The 17,632-nt window shown below is 36.5% G+C and overlaps 1 protein-coding gene across 3 annotated transcripts in view; it reads left to right on the top strand.

The window, feature by feature from the left end:
* Window positions 1-17,632, top strand: part of KIF18A (kinesin family member 18A) — an 80,941-nt gene that overhangs the window by 46,238 nt on the left and 17,071 nt on the right. The window contains exon 14 of one of the 3 annotated variants that reach the window (XM_089310147.1): window positions 183-502. The exons of the other annotated variants lie outside the window; for them this stretch is intronic. Coding sequence (XP_089166273.1) covers window positions 183-394 — 212 coding nt within the window. The 3' untranslated portion in view covers window positions 395-502. Of the gene's footprint in view, window positions 1-182; window positions 503-17,632 lie in introns of those variants that run through there. 3 annotated transcript variants of the gene reach the window in all.

The raw sequence follows: 17,632 nt of genomic DNA on the forward strand, positions 1-17,632 counted from the left end.
TATAAACTTGTTAAACATGACAGTCATAGTTGAGCAATTAATGTGTTAATTATCAATAAGTTACCTCTTTGCCTGTTTCCCATTACAATTGGATTTTATTTCATTGTGTAAAAGTTTTATATTGATGCTATAACAAACACAAATGTACCAATTGAAAATAACAATGATTTATACTCTCACAGTTCTGTGGGTCAGAAGTCCAGCAAGTTCAACTGGTTACTCAAGAGTTTCACAGTGCCAAAATCAAGGTGTCAACCAATCTGGAGCTTCTGGGGGAGAGTGTGCTTCTTTGCTCATTTTGGTTAAAAGCAGAATTCAGTTTCATGTGACTGCTTTAGGGCTGAGGTCCCTGTTTGCTTACTGGCTCTGGCCAAAGGTCATTTTCAGTTTCTAGAGGTCAGCCATATTTCTTAGCTGATGACCTACTTCATCTTAGCCAACAAAAACAGTCAAAGCCTTTTCTTCTTTTGTCTCCAGTTAGAGAAATTCTCAGCATTTAAAAAGAGTTCTTAAGATTAGATTGTATTGGACCCACCAGATAATCCAACAAATCTCCCTGTTTTAAATAGCATAATTTCAATTACATCAGCAAAATCTCTTTGCCAGGTAATATAACATACCCACAGGATCCAGAGCCAGGCATGGACATCTTTGGGAGGACCATTTTGCCTATCACACATTTCTCCTTGTGGTTCTGTCAGTATTTACTTTATATAATCTGTATTTTGAGGTTTTATTACATTGATTATTTGGAGATTTTATTACATTCATTTATTACACTCATTATCTTGAGATTTTATTACATTCATATAGTTCATAAATGTCACTTCTTTTATTATTATAAATAAATTTCTTCTAATAATTCTTCCTGACTTTGTTTACCTTAATATTTATAGAGTTGTTCCATCTTTTCCCTCTCATATTTATGTTTTTTAAAGATTTTATTTATTTATTTGAGAGGTACAGTTACAGAGAGAGAGGGAGAGATAGTGAAAAAAGGTCTTCCATCCACTGATTCACTTCCTGAATGGCCACAGTGATCCAAAGCCTAGAGCCAGGATCTGGCTTCATCCAACTCTCCTACGTGGGTTGTGTGGGCCCAAGTATTTGGGCCATCTTCCACTGCTTTCCTAGGCAATAGCAGAGAGCTGGATAAGACGAGAAGCAGCTGGGACACGAATCAATGCCCATATCGGATGCTGGCACCACAGGCAGAGGCTTAGCTTACTATGCCCCAGCGCCAGCCCCTGCTGATTTTTATGATTTACCTTTTTATCCAATTCTTTCACTTTTAATCTTTTTATAATATTATGTTTCAAATCTGTGTCTTATAAACAGTACAGAGTTAGAGTTTGCATTTTGTTCTGTTTTCTAATCTTTATCTTTTAATTCAATTACTCATTTATTGATATTTGGATTTAAATCTATAATCTTGAAGTTTGCTTTCTAATTGCCCTGGTTAATTGAAGCTCCTTAATTGTTATGCATTTTACTTTGAAGTGATAGAATTGTATTTAATTATTTCCCACCACCTCCACCCTTTGAACTTGGAAGCCATACATACTTTTAATATTTTTTTAGTGGTTATTGTACATTTGAAGTTAAATATCCTTGATTTACCAAAGTCTATTTATCAAAGTAATTATTTGTTACTTGTGACTTTTTTTTTTTTTTTTTTTTTTTTGACAGGAAGAGTTAGACAGTGAGAGAGAGGCAGAGAGAAAGGTCTTCCTTTTCCATTGGTTCACCCCCCCCCCAAATGGCCACTATGGCCGGCACTCTGCACCAATCTGAAGCCAGGAGCCAGGTGCTTCCTCCTGGTCTCCCATGCGGGTGCAAGGCCCAAAGGGCCATCCTCCACTGCACTCCCGGGCCACAGCAGAGCACTGGACTGGAAGAGAAGCAACCAGGACAGAATCTGGCACCCCAACCAGGACTAGAACTCGGGATGCCGGCGCCACAGGTGGAGGATTAGCCAAGTGAGCCATGGCACCGGCCAATTGTGACTTCTTTTCAGACAATGCCAGAGCTGAAAAATGTTTTCACTCCATTAGCCATTTTGACATACATATACATATGGCTATTTTCAGAGGAGGGGACAAAAAGGTGTCATTTTTATTGTCCCTACAGTCAGTATTCTCATTCACTCTTTTTGTTCTTCACATTTCATCATCTCTACATTTGAATCTGAGGTAACTTTTCTTTCATCCAGAGAACCTGTTTTTGTATATCTGAAAAAAGTAATTTATTTTCTGTCTGAGGACTATTTTGCTAAGTATAGAATTCTGACTTGGTGTTCCTTTATTTTAGCAATGCAAAAAAATCTTTTTATTAATTTCTGGCTTATGTTATTTCTATTAAAATTTGCTTTGATCCTAAGTTTTGCTTCTGTAAATATAATCTTTTTCTGACTTCTGAAAATATTTTTTTCTAGTGTTTGAATTTTGCTTAGCTTCTATATTGAACCTAATTAATTTTACTTTTACCTATCACAGAACTATTCTCAATTTGTGTCTGCATTATTTTTCATTCATTTTGGAATGTTCCTAGCCATTATCTCTTTAGATACTGCTTTTGCCACTTTTGTTATCTCTACTTCTGAAACTCAAGAAAAGTAGAGGTACCTATGTGGTGCCTTCTCTGATTATATTATTTATACCTTTTACTTTACTGCTTTTCTTTATGTTTTCCTTTTTTGGAAATTTTTTTCTCACTTCCTGTCATTTTATTTTTCACCTTTGTCAGCTAGCTCTTAAATCCATCAAGTCCTTACATTTCAATTACTGTATTTCAATTTAGGGTTTCCATTTGATTGTTTTTTTTTTATAGTTTCCATCTGTTTGCAAAATTCTTATTGAACAAATTGAATATAGTTATTTTAAAGTCTATGAAAATTCCTGAATCTATAATGCTCTGATCTGTTTCTGTTACCTATTTATTTGTGCTGATTTTCTTTCATATGTTAGTTTTTTGTGTATTTGCTAAACTATCTGTCAAAATACTTTGAGGCTTCTGCTAATGATGTCTTCCTTCTGAGATTATTTACATTTGCTTCTCCAGACTTGTGATATTGGCAATTGAAAATCACTTCAATCCTATTTCAGAGACTGAGATAATTTGAAACTAAACTGCACTGTCTTACATGGTCTGGCTACTTCTGATTTGCTCTCTAGGGTGTAGCTGTTTAGTATCTCAACTCAAAGTTAGGGCTTGCCAAAAATTCCAGACCAGCACCTCATTCCCATAACCTCTCAACAGTGTTGTTAAGCATTTCTGATACCTTTTCTAGCATCAGTGAACAACTTCACCGGGAAATTAGCTATAATTGCAGAGATTACCTTCCTGTGCCTCCAACTTCCTCTTGATACTCACCTATAATTCTTCACAGTCTTAATAGCAATCCAGTACCTTCAAACACATGTTTCTTATATTTTGTCCAGATTTTTGTAACCTTCAGAAAAGAGGTCGGTCTGAATTATCTACATCTTTATTGTTAGCAGAAGTTGTCTTTATTATATATTCACATTAAGACGATAGGAAAGTTGAATAGATTTTCTTAAATATTTTATCTTTCTCTTAAATATATGAATATATATATATTTTCTTTTAAATATATACATATTATCTTCCATTTCTTTAAATAAAGTATTATCGTCATTAGACTTGACCGTTAGCTGAAATCTTTAAAGCAAAGCCTTGAAATTTTTTTCAGAGCCTCATACCTTTTAGGCCTTATTTTTTAATGTATTCAAGATGTTGGAGAGGAAGTGGGGTTTTAACACAAAAATTGAGAAATACTGGCCACCTGCTATATGATGATCATTATTCCTTATTTAAAAATCCATATTTTACATACAGTGTTCTTACATAGACTATACTTGTCAACGATGAAAAGAAAAACATTTATTTGTTTCTTGATTCGTTTTTACAGTCTTTCCACAAAAAAAGACTATTGAATTCATGCAATGTTTTAAAAATACATAGTTTCTTTTAAGAATGTATCAGAAGGTTGATTTTGTTTTTATAGAGTTTTGCTCATGGTTTGTTATTTTACTATTTTGTTCAAATGATTTCAGAAATTAACTGCTTAATTTCTTGCTTTTCCTGTTAATTAGAAATGCATGCATTATGAATACTATCAAATAGCAGAATAGATATATCGTTAATCCATTTACAAATATTTATTGTTTTTAGTCTTAGACTATTGAAGTAGTTCACAGAAGAAAGCATGAAGCAATACTCAGATAATTAAGTATTGTGAAAATTATACGATTATTGGTACTCTAAAATTTTAGAAAATTTTAAAAGTAAAATTCAGAAGGTTCAAGTTAGCAAATTAACTTAGAAAAACAGTCAAATTTGTCTAATAGTAATAGCAAGTAGCTTCATCGTTAAGCATTAGTATTTAAAAAATACTATTTAGTATTTCAAAATTCTAAACACTGTGGAATTTGAATTTCAAAAAAATTCCTTAGAGACCTTTAGGAGTATTTATTAGATCAACATGTTTCTTTTTATTTAAAACACACACAGGATGCTTTTAAAAGTCTGATGAGATTAAATTAGCCTGTCCTCTATTTTTGGTCTTTAGTTTGTTTTAATAAAGTGTGATTACAAGTAATATTGTTAATAGTGTTAATAATTAATGTTTTATTAATGAAATAACAATATTGATAAAGTTTTATTTTTACAAGTAATATTTCACTAAGCAAATATGAATATTTGTCTTGCTGTCTGTCTGATAAGCCCTATCATAAATTCATACAAATGGAATTTCTTTCTTAAGGTATATGAAAGTTTTTCAAAATTTGTAATATATGTTATAAAATTATTCTCCTCCCGGCCGGCGCCGCGGCTCACTAGGCTAATCCTCCGCCTTGCGGCGCCGGCACACCGGGTTCTAGTCCCGGTCGGGGCGCCGGATTCTGTCCCGGTTGCCCCTCTTCCAGGCCAGCTCTCTGCTGTGGCCAGGGAGTGCAGTGGAGGATGGCCCAGGTGCTTGGGCCCTGCACCCCATGGGAGACCAGGATAAATACCTGGCTCCTGCCATCGGATCGGCGCGGTGTGCTGGCCGCAGCGCGCCGGCTGCGGCGGCCATTGGAGGGTGAACCAACGGCAAAGGAAGACCTTTCTCTGTCTCTCTCTCTCTCACTGTCCACTCTGTCTGTCAAAAAAATAAAAATAAAAAAAAAATTATTCTCCTCCCTCATGATTATAATCATTTTAACTTCCATCAAGTGTGTAAGAAAATAAGCTCCTTTCTCCTTTTATCTTTACCGGCTTTCCTGTGTTAAAAGATTTTCAACTTGTACTTTTAGTAAAATAATTACAAACTCATACAAGTACAAAGAATATTATAATAAGCCACAGAATGAGCCCTACATGCCCGTCACCTAACTTTGATAATTATCAGTTCATGTCTGGTCTCAAAAACTGTCTTCTTTCTTCTACACTAGCTACTCCACTGGATTACTTTGAAATAAATTACAGTCTGCATATCATTTCTTCCATTTACAATCTTTCCCTCCTTCATGGACCCTGGAAAAAGGCAATAATTAGTAAACAGAATCTTAGAAGGTGATGCATGCTATATAGGAAAATAAAGGGAGGTCAAGAGTAAGGCCAGAGAGAAGTGGTTGTTACTATTTTAAATATCAGAGTCAAGGTAGATCTCAATGATAAAACTTGTAGGAGTTCATGGAATGAGCTATGTGGATATTTGGGGGAAGAATGTTTTGCAGATAGTGGGAACAAGCAGTGTAAAATTTCTGACATAGAAATTTGCCTGGCATATTTCTAAGAATGGCAAGGAAGACAAATGGTATGACTGGTACAGAGGAAAGGGAAGAAAAGTATATACTGACAAGTTCATAGAGAGAGAGAGAAGGAAAGCAGATCAGGAGAGCTTTGTAGTTTTTTTTATAGGGACTTAGTCTTACTCTGAATGAAATGGTGTCAGGGCATAATCAAATGGAGAGCCTAAAATGCCTCAATCCTTTGTTAAGTAGGACTCTGGATGCTATGTTAAGAATAGATTGTAGCCAGCGCTGTGGCTCAATAGGCTAATCCTCCGCCTTGCAGTGCCGGCACACCGGGTTCTAGTCCCGGTCGGGGCACCGGATTCTGTCCCAGTTGCCCCTCTTCCAGGCCAGCTCTCTGCTGTGGCCTGGAGTGCAGTGGAGGATGGCCCAAATGCTTGGGCCCTGCTCCCCATGGGAGACCAGGAGAAGCACCTGGCTCCTGCCTTCGGATCAGCATGGTGCGCCGGCCGCAGCACGCTGGCCGCGGCAGCCATTGGAGGGTGAACCAACGGCAAAGGAAGACCTTTCTCTCTGTCTCTCTGTCCACTCTGCTTTCAAAAAATAAATAAATAAATAAAAATAAAAAAAAAGAAAAAGAAAAGATTGTAGTATGACAAGGGTTGAAACATTAAGAGGCTACTACGATAACAAGTAAAAATGATGGTAGCTCTGTCAAGGTTTGTAGTAGTGAAGTTCGAGAGATGTGATCAGAGTTGGAGAGATGTGTGTTTTGAAGGTAGAACAAGGAAGAGTTGGTAAAAAATGAAGAGTTCAGTTTGTGACATGTTAAATTTACATAAGGGTACATCCAAGTGGAGGCATTTTATAGAGAATTAAGAACCTGAAGTTCAGTAGAGAAGTCTAAACTGAAATAATTAATTTCAGAGTTTTTAACATTTAGATGATATTTAAGATGACCATGGAATTTTAACTGTTTACACATAATTATATTCTTTTAAGTTTCATCATTTACTCTTTGCTTAAAATATCCTTTTTTAATATTGAAATATAAAACTTTTTGTATAGAATACTTTTTTCTCAATGCCTTTGGAATCATTACTTGAAAGGTCTTTCCATCCATAAATTTTAAATTTTTTTCCCTTACATTTCCCCTCATTTATTTCTGTGTTGGATGGTAAGCAGCAATCTAACTTTATTGTTTCCAAGGAACCTATCATATTTATTATATTCACAATTTTACATATAGAATATTGACAATTCATCTTTTTAATACTTTTGTTTTACATATAATAAGTAGTCATTTATAATTCAATGTAAGAGTTTTTAAATGTATGTTCTATGCATTTGTTATTTAAAATATCTCTAAATATAATATTTTACATATTTGTTATATGAACTTTTTTGTTTCCTATATTTATAAGCCTATGTTACTCTTTATTCTGGAAGAAATAAAATTTTGTTAAAGTTAATACTTTACCAACATCAATATGTTAGGTTTTTGTATAGATATTTGACTTGAGTTCTTTTGTTCTAAACTACATGTGTATTGACAAAGAGTAAAACATGCTCCTATTTTAAGTCTAGAAAACAGAAAGCACACTCACTGAGTACTGTGCAGGATGGGGGTGCTGACAGCAAGGTTTATTTATGGGACTGATAAAATTTCTGACATTAAATGAAAAGTCAAGATTTCCTCATTATCCATCTGGAAACTTACATTTAGTAATATTTCTGTCTCTAACCTTTCCATTTTTGAGTTTTGTACCCCATGTTCTCAGTTTTTTCTTAAAGCACAATGAAAGAAGATACTAGTAGAACCAATTTCTTGTACAGATATTCTCATTGAAAATAGTTCTCACATAAGTTTAGGTTTCTCCTGAAAATACTTGAAAGAAGGAAATTTCTTGTTAAAAAAGAGCAACTTGCCAATTCTTCATATAACATGTAAAACTGCAAAAATATTTATAAACTAAATCTTCCATATTTTTGTCAGTTTGGCAACAAAATTCAATCATTGCCAGTGAGCAATGGAAGTTGTGCCTACAGCCCTAAATGCATTTTGTTTGACTCTTAAACTCCATGTAAATAAGACAGTTTTCAGTTATTCATCTATAACTTCAAATATTGCTATAGATTAAAAGATTCCTTGCATTGTCCATCTTAAATAAATATGACAACTGGAAAATGAGGCTCAGAGGAAAACATTTTATTTACTATTTCTCACAGAGACAATTGTCAGAAGCTTATGATTTATCTATTATCCAAATGCTAGATTCATTTAAAAGACTATAATTTAATACATGGGAAAATGTATTCTCATTTTTAATGTTTTATAGACATTATCTGTGTAGGTACTAATACTATATAGTAACCACAATAAATGTCTCATAAATATTTTATAAAAATGTTTATAGGGTTTGGTTAATTTAGGGGGAACTTTAAGGTTACATATCTTTTAAGTAGTTGAAATTCATTCAGCTGTATCATTTGCAACTCAATGAGTCATAATGCTTTTAAAAAGAATCCAGATTTATGATTAGTATAGTAATTGTATCAATCATTTGTAGCCTAGAAGTGTTTATTGAAATGCAGACATTAATATTTGATTATACTTTAGAATTTTGCCCACCTAATTGTGATTTAGCATAGTTTCCCCAAATACTTCTTCATGTATATATTAATAGGGGTGCCAGCGGAAGAAGAATCCTTGCCATGGACCTCAATTAGGTCTAACCCCATTCATCAATGTCTCCCTGTCATGAACCCTACTTTGCAGCCTGTGACTCATGTTTTTTCAATACTGCATTCTTCTTTTTACACTAATGTATAGCTCTGTAAATCTTTTAACGTTTACAGTCTTAAGCTCTTGATAAATTAGTTCCTCTGGGTAAAATCACTCTAAACACATGATGTGGCACATCAAAAGATGACCCCAAAAGATCTGTCCATTTTTTAAGAGAGGGATTTTAAACTCATTAGTGATAAATGATCTTGTCTGTTTATTTAAAGGAACCATCTGTGAAATACTTCAAAAAGCTAAAAAATAATAGACCTCTCCATGTAAGAAACCACATGAATTACCAGTTAGTAGTTGTGTTCTAGAGATTTATTTAAAACAGAGAAAAAGGGTGTTTCTTAATTCTATTTATTTTAAAACATTTTGAGGATGCGTGATGTAAGAAATGAATAATTATAGTGACATCTAAACTAGTTTTCATTTCTTTTTTGCCCTGTATTTTTTTTGAGGTTCATAACTGGCATTTATTAGCATTAGGTCACAATAATTTAAGACAGAAAGGACTCTATATTACAGGGATTTTTTAAATTGACCATTCATACAACAAATGGTGAAAACTGAGCAGTGCACAACACCATCAGCCAACAGGTGATTTTCAGACTCACAGCTCATCTATCATTTTCCATGGAATATTTCATCTGTTTTCCCCTAAAACATGAGGCCAAATTAATTCAAACGAGCTGTTATCTATGTTTATATTTCTCCCTGAGACTTCTGTGTCTATGGAATATATATGAATAACTCGTATTTTCTACTCGTATTTAGAATCCATCAGGTGTCAGATTTTGGCAAATGTTAAGAATTACACTGAGCAATTTTTCACTGATTATGAATTTCAAGATAATATGGGGTTGTAGTCAAAGTATGAACCATAGCTAAAACCTCAAAGGACATACATATAGTAAACATATTGTAACTCAAAAGACATGTAGTAAATATAAATGGACTAAACCTCAACAGTACCTACTTATACAAAAAATCAGAAAGAACAACATTTAGGAGAGCCAAATTCAGTCTGGTTTTACCATTTTTCAGGAGTAAGATCTTAGGTGTGTTATTTTGCTCCAGGACTATTGGGAAATTCACAGTGCTTCCTTAGATCCCACCCAAAAAGACCTTGAAAGTATTTTTTTATACCAGCAAAATCAGGAAGAACACACTTTGAAAAATGAAATGACACAGCCTTTCACACATATTAAGACCTGGGTCACTGGCAGTCCTCACAGATCACGCCCTAGCTCCTAATGCTTGAAGTTGGAAGCACCTTCCCTTGAAATTCCCCTGTACGTCCTACACAGACAGTACTTAAAGTGATCAAACACTTCAATTCATTCAATCAAGCCTAGAAATTACATAGTTGATGCAAGTTTAACTTATTTTAGTCACTTAGTAAATTTTAAATTGCCTCCCATTAGTGGTAAACAGAAGACTTTGTATTTGGTGGAAACCAAATAAATCAGGCTTTTCCCTTTACAGTAAATTGTTTACTTGTGTGTAAAGAGCTAGCTTTATGTACAAACTAAACTAAGTATACCCTAAAAGCGCCTTTGAAGTATTGAGACTTACACCTCACAATCTACCCTTCATGTTACCCCCAAAGTGATCTTCCTCGTCAAATTCAGATATCTAAGGAGAGCCTTCAAAGACTTTCTGAGCCCAATGTTACTGTGCAGTTAGTAGCCCACGCTTCTTCATAAACCTGTTTTCTGTTTCTTGCTTGTTCAGTTTCCAAGTTTTTCCTTCAATTTCCAATGCTGCTTCCTCTCCCTCCATTCTCCATCCTATCCTGTTAAATCCTTCTCTGTGTTGAGAGGCTAATTCAGATACTACCTTTTTTATAAAACCTTTACTTTTTTTAAAAAAAATATTAATTTCAGTTAAGCAAGATTTATATATTTCATATATACAGATTTAGGAACCTTTTCTTTCATGAGTCATCTGTACTGAGCCTACACATATTCTTTGGCATTCCTGGGGTTTTTGTTTTGATTCCAACATATATACCAATTATCATTACCTCAACTTCCCTCTCCCGAAAAAACTGTGTCATTAACAGAAACCATATTTCTTAGAATTCATTTTTATTTTTACTTGCGTTATGAATGTTTTATCTTTTTTATTATATTAGCAATATGTGTTCTTTTATTTTAATTTGGAAGAATTCAAACCAAAAATGCTTTGCCCATTAACAAAGTAACATTTTGATATTTTGTTTTGATAACCTGTGGGACATTTTTAAGTATAAATATAGTGTACTTTTTTTTAACTTTTATTTAATGAATATAAATTTCCAAAGTACAGCTTATAGATTACAGTGGCTTCCTGCCCCCCATAACTTCCCTCACACCCACAACCCTCCCATCTTCCGCTCCCTCTCCCATTCCATTCACATCAAGATTCATTTTCAATGATCTTTATATACAGAAGATCAATTTAGTATATATTAAGTAACGATTTCAACACTTTGCACCCATACAGAAACACAAAATGTAAAATACCGTCTGAGTACTAGTTATAGCATTAATTCACATTGTAAACACATTAAGGACAGAGATCCTACATGAGGAGTAAGTGCACAGTGACTCCTGTTGTTGACTTAACAATTTGACACTCTTGTTTATGGCATCAGTAATCACCCTAGGTTCTTGTCATGAGTTGCCATGGCTATGGAAACCTTTTTGAGTTCACCGACTCTGATCTTATTTAGACATAGCCATAGTCAAAGTGGAAGTTCTCTCCTCCCTTCAGAGAAAGGTACTTCCTTCTTTGATGACCTGTTCTTTCCACTGGAATCTCACTCCCAGAGGTGTTCCATTTAGGTTTTTTGTTTTTTTGTTTTGTTTTGTTTTGTTTTGTTTTTGCCACAGTGTTTTGGCTTTCCATGCCTGAAATACTCTCATGGGCTCTTCAGCCAGATCTGAATGCCTTAAGGCTGATTCTGAGGCCAGAGTACTGTTTAGGACATCTGCCATTCTATGAGTCTGCTGTGTATCCCACTTCCCATGTTGGATCGTTCTCTCCCTGTTTTATTCTATCAGTTAGTATTTACAGACACTAGTCTTGTTTATGTGATCCCTTTGACACTTAGTCCTATCAGTGTGATCAATTGTGACCTGAAATTGATCACTTGGAATAGTGAGATTGCATTGGTACATGCCACCTCGAAGGGATTGAATTGGAATCCCCTGCCACCTTTCTAACTACCATTTGGGGCAAGTCAGATTGAGCATGTCCCAAATTGTACACCTCCTCCCTCTATTATTCCCACTCTTATATTTAACAGGGATCACTTTTCAGTTAAATTTCAACAACTAAGAATAATTGTGTTAATTACAGAGTTCAACCAATCGTATTAAGTAGAACAAAAAAAAAGATACTAAAAGGGGTAAAGTATCAAGTTGTTCATCAACATTCAGTACAAGAGCTGATCAAGTCACTGTTTCTCATAGTGTCCATTTCACTTACAGGTTTCCTTTTTGATGCTTGGTTAGTTGTCACTGATCAGGGAGAGCATATGATATTTGTCCCTTTGGGACTGGCTTAGTTCACTCAGCATGATGTCTTCCAGATTCCTCCATTTTGCTGCAAATGACCTGATTACATTGTTTTTTACTGTTGTATAATATTCTATAGAGTACATGTCCCATAATTTCTTTATCCAGCCTACTGTTGATGGGCATTTGGGTTGATTCCATGTCTTAGCTATTGTGAATTGAGCTGCAATAAACATTAAGGTACAGACAGCTTTTATGTTTGCCAATTTCATGTCCTTTGGGTAAATTCCAAGGAGTGGGATGGCTGGGTTGTATGGTAGGGTTATATTCAGGTTTCTGAGGAATCTCCAGACTGACTTCCATAGTGGCTTTACCAGTTTGCATTCCCACCAACAGTGGGTTAGTGTCCCTTTTTCCCCACATCCTCGCCAGCATCTGTTGTTGGTAGATTTCTGTATGTGAGCCATTCTAACCGGGGTGAAGTGAAATCTCAAAGTGGTTTTGATTTGCATTTCCCTGATGGCTAGTGATCCTGAACATTTTTTCATGTATTGGCCATTTGGATTTCCTCTTTTGAAAAATGTATGTTGAGGTCCTTGGCCCATCTCTTAAGTGGGTTGTTTGTTTTGTTGTTGTGGAGTTTTTTGATCTCTTTGTAGATTCTGGTTATTAATCCTTTATCTGTAGCATAGTTTGCAAATATTTTTTCCCATTCTGTCGGTTGCCTCTTCACTTTCCTGACTGTTTCTTTTGAAGTACAGAAACTTCTCAATTTGATGCAATCCCAAATGTTAATTTTGGCTTTGACTGCCTTTGCTTCTGGGGTATTTTCCAAGAAGTCTTTGCTGGTACCTATATCTTGCAGGTTTTTTCCAATGCTCTCTAGTAATTTGATGGTGTCAGGTCGTAGATTTAAGTCTTTAATCCATGTTGAGTGAATTTTTGTGTAAGGTGTAAGGTAGGGGTCTTGCTTCATGCTTCTGCATGTAGAAATCCAGTTTTCCCTGCACCATTTGTTGAATAGACTCTCCTTGCTCCAGGAATTGGATTTAGATCCTTGATCAAGTATAAGCTGGCTATAGATGTTTGGATTGATTTCTGGTGTTTCTATTCTGTTCCATTGGTCTATCCATCTGTTTCTGTACCAGTATCATGCTGTTTTGATTACAACTGCCCTGTAGTATGTCCTGAAATCTGGTATTGTGATGCCTCCGGCTTTGTTTTTGTTGTACAAGATTGCTTTAGCTATTTGAGGTGTCCTGTGTCTGCATATGAATTCCAACATCATTTTTTCCAGATCTGCGAAGAATATCTTTGGTATTTGATTGGTATTGCATTGAATGTATAAATTACTTTTGGGAGAATAGATTTTTTTTTTTTTTTTTTGACAGACAGAGTGGACAGTGAGAGAAAGAGACAGAGAGAAAGGTCTTCCTTTTTTGCCGTTGGTTCACCCTCCAATGGCCGCCGCGGCCGGCACGCTGCAGCCGCTGCACCGCGCTGATCCGATGGCAGGAGCCAGGTACTTATCCTGGTCTCCCAGGGGGTGCAGGGCCCAAGCACTTGGGCCATCCTCCACTGCACTCCCTGGTCACAGCAGAGAGCTGGCCTGGAAGAGGGGCAACCAGGACAGAATCCGGCGCCCTGACTGGGACTAGAACCTGGTGTGCTGGTGCCGCAAGGTGGAGGATTAGCCTAGCGAGCCGCGGCGCTGGGCGAGAATGGACATTTTGATGATATTGATTCTTCCAATCCATGAGCATGGGAGATTTTTCCATTTTTTGGTATCCTCTTCTAATCCTCAATAACATTCTGGCCAATAGAATGCAACAACACATCAGAAAGTTCATCCACACAGACCAAGTGGGATTTATCCCTGGTATGCAGGGATATTTCAGTGTTTGCAAATCAATCAATGTGATACACCACATTAACAACTGCAGAAGAAAACTCATATGATTATCTCAATACATGGAGAGAAAGCATTCAATAAAATACAACACCCTTTCATGATGAATACTCTAAGCAAATTGGGTATAGAAGGAACCTTCCTCAATACAATCAAAGCAATTTATGAGAAACCCACAGCCAGCATCCTATTGAATAGGGAAAAGTTGGAAGCATTTCCACTGAGATCTGGTACCAGATAGGGATGCACTGCTATTCAATATAATTCTGGAAGTTTTAGCCAGAGCCATTAGGCAAGAAAAAGAAATTAAAGGGATATAAATTGGGAAGGAAGAAGTCAAATGATCCCTCTTTGCAGATGATGATTCTTTATTTAGGGGATCCAAAGAACTCTCCTAAGAGTCTGTTGGAACTCATAGAAGAGTTTGGCAAAGTAGCAGGATTTAAAATCAGTGCACAAAAATCAACAGCCTTTGTATACACAGGCAATGCCACGGCTGAGAAAGAACTTCTAAGATCAATCCCTTTCACAATAGCCACAAAAACAATCAAATACCTTGGAATAAACTTAACCAAAGGTGTTAAAGATCTCTACGATGAGAATTACAAAATCTTATAGTGTACTTTTAAAAATTTATTTATTTTTATTTGAAGAGCAAAGAGAGGGGGAATGACAGCAATCTCCCATTGCTGATTTACCCTCTAAATACCTGCAACAGCCAGGACTGAACTAGGCCAAAGCCAGGAGCTGGGAACTCAAAACAGATCTCCCACATGAGTGACGGGGACCAAACTACCTGAGGTATCACCTGCTGCTTCCCAAGGTGTATATTAGCATGGAGCTGGAATTGAGAGCAGTTCCTAGATTAAAATCCACACTCTTCCTGTAGTAGATGCAGGTATCCTTTTATCTTAACCACTACAACTTAACCAAACACCTGTTCCTATAGTTTACTTTTTCTTTTTTTTTTTTTTTTTTTTTTTTTTTTTGACAGACAGAGTGGACAGAGAGAGAGAGAGACAGAGAGAAAGGTCTTCCTTTTGCCGTTGGTTCACCCCCCAATGGCCGCTGTGGCTGGCGCAGCACACTGATCCGAAGCCAGGAGCCAGGTGTTTCTCCTTGTCTCCCATGTGGGTGCAGGAACCAAGGACTTGGGCCATCCTCCACTGCACTCCCGGGCCATAGCAGAGAGCTGGCCTGGAAGAGGGGCAACCAGGACAGAATCCGGCACCCCAACCGTTACTAGACCCCAGGGTGCCGGCACCGCAGGCGGAGGATTAGCCTAGTGAGCTGTGGCTCCGGCCTATAGTTTACTTTTTCAAAACCCAAGCAATAGAATCCATTGAAAATCCAGCTGATAACCATTTTTTGTTTACTGGACCATGTTATAGACACATTTTCCTATCAATAATTGTGAAGTTCAGTGTTTTTTATTTTTCTTTTTTTTTATTATGACACAAACAGATTTCCCATACCCTGGTCCATCCCCAAATGCCTACAGCAGCAGTGGCTGGGTTAGGCAGATGCAAGTAGCCAAAAACTCAATCCAACTCTACTATATAAGTGGCAGGGATCCAGGCGCTTGAGCCATCATGTGCTATTTCTGAGGGTAGTGCATTCCACAAGAAGCTGGAATCCGGAGTGGTGCTGAGTGCAACCCAGTTTCTCCCATATGGGATGCAGGTATCTCAAGTGGTACCTTTACCACTAAGGCAAACACCTGCCCTAATTTACATTTGTGAAAACAAAAACATCTGTTGTACATAAAATTTATAATCAGCTTTTTTCACTGAACTACTTTTGTATTTTCCTCTCAGTAATATGAATTCAGGGGCTGGTGCTGTGGCTGAGTGGCTAAGGCCACCTCTTGCAATGCTGGCATCCCATATGGACACTGGTTTGAGTCCCAGCTAATCCATTTCTAATCCAGCTCTCTTCTATGGCCTGGGAAAGCAGTACAAGATGGCCCAAGTCCTTGGGCCCCTGCATCCGCGTAGGAGGCCCAGAAGAAGCTCCTGGCTCCTGGCTTAGGATCGGCACAGCTCAGGCCATTACAGCCATCTGGGGAGTGAACCAGCAGATGAAAGACCCCTCCCTCCCTCCCTCCCTCTCTATCTCTGTCTGCCTCTCCTCTCTGTGTAACTCTGGCTTTCAAATAAATAAATAAATCTTTTTAAAAAATAGGAATTCAAGTCATTTTAATACATGCATATTATATTTATCTAGTCCCTCATAATAAACGTGTAGTTTGTATTTTTAGTAGCAACACTCCATTAAACATCTGTGTATTACTTATTGTCTAATTATTTCCTTCGGCTAACCTCCTAAAATGGAATATCTAGATCAAATCATTTGTATATTTTTAAAGCATTTGATATACATTATCAAATTAATGTCCTGAACTATTATAAATATATAGTCTACTATCATTTTCATATACTTTTTGTCTAATTATTCGTTCTGTTAATCACCTGTTTATTTCCTTTGTCTTATTTTGCTGTGGTATCATCTTAGTTTTTTTGTAGGAGTTTTTTCTCTAAGATTGATAGATACAAATATATATATGCATATATACATATATATATATATAAAAAACATAGGTAAAGCTTCTTTACCTTTCCACATAATCCTGCTAACTAAAATCTTTGTGCTACTTCTAGAAGCCAAAGTTTATTTTCCATACCTTCTCTATAGCCTGGGACTGTCTCCTTCTTTGCTTACTCTCCTCCTTTAACTCACCTCAGCATAATAACTACACCTATCCTTTCTGAATAAAAATGTGTTATCCTCAAACCCCAGAGGGTTTCTGCTGCTGTGAGTCCATGAGAATTCAAACTACAGAAGGAAAGAGCCAGATTCCAACATTCCTGGAATTATTTGGATCAGAACTGTTGAATACTGGACAGGTCTTCAAATCTGAATAGTAGAGGTAGGAGAAAGGTGATCTCAAAAGAAGAGTGCCAAATTTGAGGGAAAATGAGGAACACCTGACAATGTTTCATGATGTCTTAGATTGTTGTCCATTTCTGTTGATGTATTTGTATAAAAGTAACATATAATACCTCTTCATCTCTGTTCCTTACTGTGAACTTCTTATCTTTGTTCCGTATGGAGATGTAGCTAATCACACTTATATTGTTATCTATTGTATGGATTTACTTCATTTTTTTTAAAGATTTATTTTATTTATTTTATTTATTTTAAAGAGTTATAAAGAGAGGTAGAGACAGAGAGAGAGGTCTTCCATCCACTGGTTCACTCCCCACATGGCCGGAGCTGCGCCAATCTGAAGCCAGGAGCCAGGAGCTTCTTCTGGGTCTCCCATGTGGGTACAGGGAACTTGGGCCATCTTGTACTGCTTTCCCAGGCCATAGCAGAGAGCTGGATTGGAAGAGGAGCAACCGGGATTAGAAACAGTGCCCATATGGGATGCAGGAGTTTCAAGCCAGGCATTAACCCACTGAGCCACAGTGCTGGCCCCCTACTTTATATTTTTTTATCTGATTATTTGATTGTAATACACTTCTCTCCATTGCTACTACCACTCTTTTTCAAGCTCTCATTATTTCTTGACAGAGCTGTTGCTAGATCCTTGTTACTATTTCTCTACACAGCAAGTAAATATGTCTTTTTCTTAAACATCAATCAAATTACATCATATTCATACTTG

The sequence above is a fragment of the Oryctolagus cuniculus genome, chromosome 1 (genome assembly GCF_051225735.1).
Source record: "Oryctolagus cuniculus isolate XC-2025 breed Fujian yellow rabbit chromosome 1, ASM5122573v1, whole genome shotgun sequence".
NCBI lineage: Eukaryota > Metazoa > Chordata > Mammalia > Lagomorpha > Leporidae > Oryctolagus > Oryctolagus cuniculus.